Consider the following 9,763-nt stretch of genomic DNA (forward strand, 5'->3'; position numbering starts at 1 on the left):
CTACTTTTATTCCTTCCTTTCTCCAAAATATTTATTTACCTCTTATGTATGTTAGGCCCTGTGCAGCTGGTGCAAGCTACTAGAACAGATTACAAATCTGTGTCACTGCTCTGCTGAAAATCCTTCAATGGTATTTAAGATTCCTCAAGATTTGGTCTCTGATCATCTTTCTAGCCTCATCTCCCACCTCGTTCTGGGCCCTTGCTTTCTAAGTTTCAGTCATAATGAACTACTTTCAGGTTTACTATCTGATGCTATTTCCCTAACTCTGTCTGGCTGCCATGACATAGTTCAGATGTTTTGTTCTCTGAGAAAGCCTCCTCTGATCACTCAACACCAGGTTTGGTACAAGGGGAAATTCTGTTGTGGCATGCAACCTCCATCTTTCTGATTGAACACTTCTCATTCCTTCCTTCCTTCCAGTGTGTGAAAATATATATCTAATAATATCAGCTCACAAAATAACCATGTCCTTTTCCTCGTTTCCTCTAAAGCAGTTTCTGAGAGGGTTGATATACACCCTGTTTTTCAATTCAAGAAAAGGATAAGGTAACCTTGGCTGGTATAAGGGAGACAAAAAACTGGAGAAAGTAAAATAACATTCCAGTTAGTCTTCTGGCTTAATTCTGCTAGTTCTTAAAACAATAAACATGCTGCGGAGACTATCCTAGTGCAGTGGACAGTAGGTGGGCACGGGATGAGCTCACTATGCCACACGTCCCCCTGAGGGCCTATGATTCATTTTTGCTCATCAGTGCTGGACATGGTGCGGCAGGAGCATGCCCCCACTGCTGGCCACAGCACATCACCTTTTCCTTTCCCATGGGTTTTTCCTGGGTGAGAAGAAATGAAGTTTAAGAATTTACCAATCTGAAATTTCACTGCTGAGTTTTTGTTCCAGCTTCCTCAGTCAAGAGACTAATCAACAGCTCTGGCAAACTCAGAAGGACATGTCTCTTCAAACAGAGCGTACTGAGTTCTCCCAGTACCATCCCATGAGACCCTAGCCCTCTGCCTTCTTATTTATTCACAGTGCCTTTGTACTTGCCTGGCTCCTCTTCTGCCCTTGAGGCCAGAAATGTCTTATTTGGGGCTGTATCCCCAGCAAATAAGAGTATCTACTATACCTGGCATGTAACAGGTACTAGTTAATATACACCTGTTGGCACTTCAAGGGAAAAAAAATAAAACAAACATATATCTCAGGATATACAGTTCACACTACAGTTAGTAAAAACTGTTCCACTGGTAATTTTCAGTTCCCTCTCACCTGATCGGTATCGTTCATCCCTGGCTCCCCCAGATCGACTTCGGTGGTACTTAGAAGGAGCGGAAGTTTGAGCTGCAGATGGAGCAGGTGTCTGGTTTCTATGTTCTTTCTGTACTGCTGAATCAGTTTCTGAAACAGGAAGTTTGGAAGATGGTTATCAGATGACAATAATAGTTGATGTTTTCTGAGCACTTTACAGCATTTCCACAACACTTTGAGGTAGGTACTATTACACCATCTCCAGTAAAGGGTCAGAGAGCTTTATTTAATATAAATATGTTAAAAAGACACAAAGGCATCCAGACTAAAAAAATATCATCTTGGAGCGGTAACTGTCAACAGGCGATGGGTAATATAAGTAAGTGAAAAGGCCATTCCAGAGACTCCAAGGACTGGTCAAGTGGGAGAATGGCAGGTGGGGTGGGGTGTACGTGACCCCCTAATCCTGCATAGTTGTACAAAGCATAGCTTGGGGAGCTTTAGCCTCCCCATCAAAAGTTACTCCAAATAAACATCATTCAAACAAAACTAGGGTGGTTATTGTGCAAACACACCTTCAAGTCAAGTCTTACTAGCCCCTCTTCCAACTGGAATCACCATTGAACTTATCCCTTTCTAGTCCCTGGCCTGTCCCTATATTCTGTCCTCCCAACATTTACTGTTTTACCAAGAATATGGGGAAAAGAAAATAAGCAGTAAAATAAGCAGAAGAAAAACACTTTAAGTTCTGATATTTTGCTACCTTTTTTTTTCAAATGGTATTAGCTCCTAAGTCATATTTTTTTTAAATTGTGGTAAGAATATTTAACGATATATAATCTTTTAACAAACTGTTAAGTGTACAATACAGCATTGTAAACTATAGGTATGATGTCGTACAGCAGATCTCCAGAACTTATTCATCCTGTGTAACTAAAACTTTTTACCCACTGAGTAGCAACTCCCCATTTCCCCCACTCCCAAACCCCTGGCAACCACCATTCTACTCTCTGCTTCTATGAGTTTGACTATTTTAGATTCCTCATATAAGTGGAATCATACAGTATTTGTCCTTCTGTGATTGGCTTAATTCACTCAGTATCATGTCCTCCAGGTTCATCCATGTTGTCGCATATTGCAGGAATTTGCTTCTTCTTTTAAGGAGTATTTTAAGTTTCTTAAATATCATTTAGCTGTGCCCAGAAGGGTACCTTCACACGGCAAATTAAGTGCCCACTAAGATGTCACCTACCCAGAAAATGCACTGCTCGAGACCACAGCTAAGAATTGGCTTATGAAGCCCAAAAAGAAAAAAGCAGACTGAAAGACAGTGGTCTGAGGAGTGCAAGCAATAGCCCCACAAACCTCAGCAAAGGCTGACGGAATCACAGTACTACAGGAACTGAGATGTTTAACGACGAAGTCATATCAATTTAAAAAAATGGTTAGCATGCTAGAGAAGCCAGGTGTAGGAGCTCTAGTCCACAGTCCCAGCTGAGCCCAGCCTTCCATCTGCCTCTGCCAAAACACCAGACATGTCATTGAAGCCATCTTGGACCTTACAGACCAGGTGAAAAGTACTTAGTGACTGACCGCAGTTGACACCATGTGGAGCATAAGAATCACCCATCTGAGCCCTGCCCAAATTCCTGACCCAGAAAATCAGAAGATGTAATAAAAAAGGTTCCCTTTTTTAAAAAAAGATTATTCTTTATATACTGTTTTTAAGAAGGCAAGGAAGAGTATATTTTAGGGTGCTCTCTATTAAAGTGCTTTTATGGATCTAGAAATGTTTATTTTTGATGGTTCCTAGTAGCTGAGATTTTTATTATAAAATATCTGAGCAGAACAATTTCAACACTGAGACTTTTTTTTTTTTTTTTTTTTTTTTTTGTGTGTGTGGTACATGGGCCTCTCACTGCCGCGGCCTCTCCCGCCGCGGAGCACAGGCTCCAGACGCGCAGGCCCAGCAGCCATGGCTCACGGGCCCAGCCGCTCCGCGGCATGCGGGATCCTCCCGGACCGGGGCACGAACCCGCTTCCCCTGCATCGGCAGGCGGACTCCCAACCACTGCGCCACCAGGGAAGCCCTCAACACTGAGACTTTTAAGTGTAATGTCTGGGGTTATAAATGGAAGTTTTTAACCAACCTAAATCCTGTTGATAATCCATTTCCCAGAAGACCTGTACTGATTCTTGATATATTCATGCCTTGTTTCATTTGTTAAGTCTATTTCTCTAGAACACGCGTCAACAAACTATATAGCCCATGTCTCTTTTTATAAACAGTTTTATCAGAACACAGCCACATGCATCTGTTAGCCTATGGCTGCTTTCACTCTGTAAAGGCAGAGTTGAGTAGTTGTGACAGAGACTGTATGGTCCTCAAAGTCTAAAATATTTACTGTCTGGCCCTTTAAAGAAAAAGCTTTCCAGCCCCTGGTCTATAATAATGAAAGCTAGAGAGATAGCTTCAAGATGGGGGAGGAGTAAGACGTGGAGATCACCTTCCTCCTCACAAATACATAAAAAATACATCTACATGAGGAACAGCTCCTACAGAACACCTACTGAACGCTGGCAGAAGACCTCAGACTTCCCAAAAGGCAAGAAACTCCCCACATACCTGGGAAGGGCAAAAGAAAAAAGAAAAAACAGAGACAAAAGAATAGGGATGGGACCTGCACCTCTGGGAGGGAGCTGTGAAGGAGGAAAAGTTTCAACACACACTAGGCAGCCCCTTCACTGGCGGAGACTGCGAGTGGCAGAGGGGGGGAAGCTTCAGAGCCACGGAGAAGAGCGCAGCCACAGCGGTGCGGAGGGCAAAGCGGAGAGATTCCCGCACAGAGGATCAGTGCCGACCAGCACTCACCAGCCCGAGAGGCTTGTCTGTTCACCTGCCGAGACGGGTGGGGGCTGGGAGCTGAGGCTCCAGCTTCTTAGGAGGTCAGATCCCAGGGAGAGGACTGGGGTTGGCTGCGTGAACACAGCCTGAGGGGGCTAGTGTGCCACAGCTAGGTGGGAGGGAATCTGAGAAAAAGTCTGGACTTGCCTAAGAGGCAAGAGACCATGCTTTCGGGGCACGCAAGAGGGGATTCAGAGCACCGCCTAAATGAGCTCCAGAGACGGGCGTGAGCCGCGGCTACCAGCGCGGACACCAGAGATGGGCATGAAACACTAAGACTGCTGCTGCAGCCACCAAGAAGCCTGTGTGCAAGCACAGGTCACTATCCACACCTCCCCTCCCAGAGACTATGCAGCTGTCACTGCCAGGGTCCTGTGATCCAGGGACAACTTCCCCGGGAGAACGCACAGCGCGCGTCAGGCTGTTGCAATGTCACTCCGGCCTCTGCCGATGAAGGCTCGCCCCACATTCTGTACCCCTCCCTCCCCCGGCCTGAGTGAGCCAGAGCCCCCGAATCAGCTGCTACTTTAACTCCATCCCAACACACACTAGGCAGCCCCTTCACTGGCGGAGACTGCGAGTGGCAGAGGGGGGGAAGCTTCAGAGCCACGGAGAAGAGCGCAGCCACAGCGGTGCGGAGGGCAAAGCGGAGAGATTCCCGCACAGAGGATCAGTGCCGACCAGCACTCACCAGCCCGAGAGGCTTGTCTGTTCACCTGCCGAGACGGGTGGGGGCTGGGAGCTGAGGCTCCAGCTTCTTAGGAGGTCAGATCCCAGGGAGAGGACTGGGGTTGGCTGCGTGAACACAGCCTGAGGGGGCTAGTGTGCCACAGCTAGGTGGGAGGGAATCTGAGAAAAAGTCTGGACTTGCCTAAGAGGCAAGAGACCATGCTTTCGGGGCACGCAAGAGGGGATTCAGAGCACCGCCTAAATGAGCTCCAGAGACGGGCGTGAGCCGCGGCTACCAGCGCGGACACCAGAGATGGGCATGAAACACTAAGACTGCTGCTGCAGCCACCAAGAAGCCTGTGTGCAAGCACAGGTCACTATCCACACCTCCCCTCCCAGAGACTATGCAGCTGTCACTGCCAGGGTCCTGTGATCCAGGGACAACTTCCCCGGGAGAACGCACAGCGCGCGTCAGGCTGTTGCAATGTCACTCCGGCCTCTGCCGATGAAGGCTCGCCCCACATTCTGTACCCCTCCCTCCCCCGGCCTGAGTGAGCCAGAGCCCCCGAATCAGCTGCTACTTTAACTCCATCCCTTCTGAGCAAAGAACAGACGCCCTCAGACAACCTACACGCAGAGGCGGGGCCAAATCCAAAGGTGAACCGCAGGAGCTGTGCGAACTAAGAAGAGAAAGGGAAATCTCTCCCAGCAGCCTCAGGAGCAGCAGATTAAATCTCCACAGTCAACGTGATGTACCCTGCATGTATGGAATACCTATATAGACAACGAATCATCCCAAAACTGAGGGAGTGGACTTTGGGAACAACTGTAGACTTGGGGTTTGCTTTCTGCATCTGATTTGTTTCTGATTTTATGTTTATCTTAGTTTATTATTTAGAGCTTATTGTCATTGGTAGATTTATTGATTTGGTTGCTCTCTTCCTTTTTCTAAAAATATATATATTTTTCCTTTTTCTCCTTTTGTGAGTGTGTATGTGTATGCTTCTTTCTGTGATTTTATCTGTATAGCTTTGCCTTTACCATTTGTCCTAGGGTTCTGTCTGTCCGTTTTTTTTGTTTGTTTGTTTTTTACTATAGTTTTTAGCACTTGTTATCACTGGTGGATTTGTTTTTTCATTTGGTTGCTCTCTTCTTTCTTTTTTTGAATTACTTTTTTATTTTTAATAATATATTTTTTATTTTAATAACTTTATTTTATTCTTTCTTCCCTCCCTCCCTCCTCCCTCACCACCCCCCTTCCGTCCTTCCTTCCTCCCTCCCTCCCTTTTCTTCTGAGCCGTGTGGATACCAGGCTCTTGGTGCTCCAGCCAGGCGTCAGGGCTGTGCCTCAGAGGTGGGAGAGCTGAGTTCAGGCCATTGGTCCACCAGAGACCTCCCGGCCCCACGCAATATCAAATGGTGAAAGCTCTCCCAGAGATCTCCATCTCAACGCTAAGACCCAGCTCCACTCAACGACCAGCAAGCTACACTGCTGGACACCCTACGCCAAAAAACTAGCAAGACAGGAACACACCCCACTTGTTAGCAGAGAGGCTGCCTAAAACCATAATAAGTTCACAGCCACCCCAAAACACACCACCGGACATGGTCGTGCCTGCCAGAAAGACAAGATCCAGCCCCATCCACCAGAACACAGGCACCAGTCCCCTCCACAAGGAAGCCTACACAACCCACTGAACCAACCTTACCCACTGGGGGCAGACACCAAAAACAAAGGGAACTATGAAACTGCAGCCTGCAAAAAGGAAACCCCAAACCAGTAAGTTAAGCAAAATGAGAAGACAGAGAAATACACAGCAGATGAAGAAGCAAACACCCACCAGACCAAACAAATGAAGAGGAAATAGGCAGTCTACCTGAAAAAGAATTCAGAGTAATGAAAGTAAAGATGATTCAAAATCTTGGAAACAGAATGGAGAAAATACAAGAAACGTTAAACAAGGAACCAGAAGAACTAAAGAGCAAACAAACAATGATGAACAACACAATAAATGGAATGAAAAATTCTCTAGAAGGATATCAATAGCAGAATAACTGAGGCAGAAGAACAGATAAGTGACCTGGAAGATAAAATAGTGGAAATAACTACCACAGAGCAGAAAAAAGAAAAAAGAATGAAAAGAATTGAGGACAGTCTCAGAGACTTCTGGGACAACATTAAATGCACCAACATTCGAATTATAGGTGTCCAGAAGAAGAAGAGAAAAAAAAGGGACAGAGAAAATATTTGAAGAGATTATAGTTGAAAACATCCCTAGTATGGGAAAGGAGACAGCCAATCAAGTCCAGGAAGCACAGAGAGTCCCATACAGGATAAATCCAAGGAGCAACACGCCAAGACACATATTAATCAAACTATCAATAATTAAATACAAAGAAAAAATATAAAAAGCAGCAAGGGAAAAGCAACAAATAACATACAAGGGAATCCTCATGAGGTTAACAGCTGATCCTTCAGCAGAAACTGCAAGACAGAAGGGAGTAGCTGGACATATTGAGAGTGATGAAAGAGAAAAACCTACAACCAAGATTACTTTACCCAGCAAGGATCTCATTCAGATTCGATGGAGAAATTAAAACCTTTACAGACAAGCAAAAGCTGAGAGAATTCAGCACCACCAAACCAGCTTTACAACAAATGCTAAAGCAACTTCTCTAGGCAGAAAACACAAGAAAAGGAAAACACCTAAAACAACAAACCCAAAACAATTAAGAAAATGGTAATAGGAACATACATATCGACAATTACCTTAAATGTAAATGGATTAAATGCTCCCACTAAAAGACGTAGACTGGCTGAACGGGTACAAAAACAGCACCCGTATATATGCTGTCTACAAGACACCCACTTCAGACCTAGGGACACATACAGACTGAAAGTGAGGGGATGGAAAAAGATATTCCATGCAAATGGAAATCAAAAGAAAGCTGGAGTAGCAATACTCATATCAGAGAAAACAGACTTTAAAATAAAGACTATTACAAGAGACAAAGAAGGACACTACATAATGATCAAGGGATCAATCCAAGAAGAAGACATAACAATTCTAAATATTTATGCACCCAACATAAGAGCACCTTAATACATAAGGCAAATGCTAACAGCCATAAAAGGAGAAATTGACAGTAACACAATCATAGTAGGGGACTTTAACACCCCACTTTCACCAATGGACAGATCATCCAAAATGAAAATAAATAAGGAAACACAAGCTTTAAATGATACATTAAACAAGATGGACTTAATTAATATTTACAGGACATTCCATCCAAAAACAAAAGAATACACTTTCTTCCCAAGTGCTCATGGAACATTTTCCAGCATAGATCACATCTTGGGTCACAAATCAAGCCCTGGTAAATTTAAGAAAATGGAAATCGTATAAAGTATCTTTTCTGACCACAACGCTATGAGACTAGATATCAATTACAGGAAAAAATCTGTGAAAAATACAGATACATGGAGGCTAAACAATACACTACTACATAACCAAGAGATGACTGAAGAAATCAAAGAGGAAATTAAAAAATACCTAGAAACAAATGACAATGAAAACACAACGACCGAAAACCTATGGGATGCAGCAAAAGCAGTTCTAAGAGTGACGTTTATAGCAATACAATACTACCTCAAGAAACAAGAAAAATCTCAAATAAACAACCTAAACTTACACCTGAAGCAATTAGAGAAAGAGGAAAAAAAAAAACCCCAACGTTAGGAGAAGGAAGGAAATCAAAAAGATCAGATCAGAAATAAATGAAAAAGAAATGAAGGAAACAACAGCTAAGATCAATAAAACTAAAATCTGATTCTTTGAGAAGATAAACAAAATTGATAAACCACTAGCCAGAACAATCAAGAAAAAAAGGGAGACAACTCAAGTCAATAGAATTAGAAATGAAAAAGGAGAAGTAACAACTGACACTGCATAAATACAAAGGATCATGAGAGGTTACTACAAACAATTACATGCCAATAAAATGGACAACCTGGAAGAAATGGACAAATTCTTAGAAAAGCACAACCTCCTGAGACTGAACCAGGAAGAAATAGAAGAAATAAACAAACAACCACAAGCACTGAAATTGACATTGTCATTAAAAATCTTCCAACAAACAAAAGGACAGGACCAGAGGGATTCACAGGCGAATTCTATCAAACATTTAGAAAAGAGCTAACACCCATCCTTCTCAAACTCTTCCAAAATATAGCAGAGGGAGGAACACTCTCAAACTCATTCTATGAGGCCACCATCACCGTGATACCAAACCCAGACAAAGATGTCACAAAGAAAGAAAACTACAGGCCAATATCACTGATGAACATAGATGCAAAAATCCTCAACAAAATACTAGCAAACAGAATCCAACAGCACATTAAAAGGATCATACACCACGATCATGTGGGGTTTATTCCAGGAATGCAAGGATTCCTCAACATATGCAAATTAATCAATGTGATAAACCAGATTAACAAATTGAAGGAGAAAAACCATATGATCATAAAGAGAAATTAAGGGAACACTCGCATTTACCACTGCAACAATAAGAATAAAATACCTAGGAATAAACCTACCTAAGGAGACAAAAAACCTGTATGCAGAAAACTGTAAGACACTGATGAAAGATATTAAAGATGATACAAACAGATGGAGAGAGATATACCATGTTCTTGGATTGCAAGAGTCAACATTTTGAAAATGACTATACTACCCAAAGTAATCTACAGATTCAATGCAATCTGTATCGAACTACCAATGGCATTTTCCACAGAGCTAGAACAAAAAATTTCACAATTTATATGGAAACACAAAAAAACCCAAATAGCCAAAGCAATCTTGAGAAAGAAAAACGGAGCTGGAGGAATCAGGTTCCCTGAGTTCAGACTATACTACAAAGCTACAGTAATCAAGACAGTA

At 43.2% G+C, this 9,763-nt stretch overlaps 1 protein-coding gene across 9 annotated transcripts in view; it reads right to left on the reverse strand.

The window, feature by feature from the left end:
* DIP2B (disco interacting protein 2 homolog B) overlaps positions 1–9,763 on the reverse strand; it is a 273,451-nt gene that overhangs the window by 117,330 nt on the left and 146,358 nt on the right. For all 9 annotated transcript variants that reach the window (XR_003680362.2, XR_003680363.2, XM_055085636.1 and 6 more), the window contains exon 3: positions 1,271–1,399. Coding sequence is in view for 7 of the 9 variants with exons in the window: in XM_055085636.1 (XP_054941611.1) it covers positions 1,271–1,399 (129 nt within the window). In the remaining 2 variants the exon portion in view is untranslated. The remainder of the gene's footprint in view (positions 1–1,270; positions 1,400–9,763) is intronic.

This window comes from Physeter macrocephalus, chromosome 6, assembly GCF_002837175.3.
Source record: "Physeter macrocephalus isolate SW-GA chromosome 6, ASM283717v5, whole genome shotgun sequence".
Taxonomy (NCBI): domain Eukaryota; kingdom Metazoa; phylum Chordata; class Mammalia; order Artiodactyla; family Physeteridae; genus Physeter; species Physeter macrocephalus.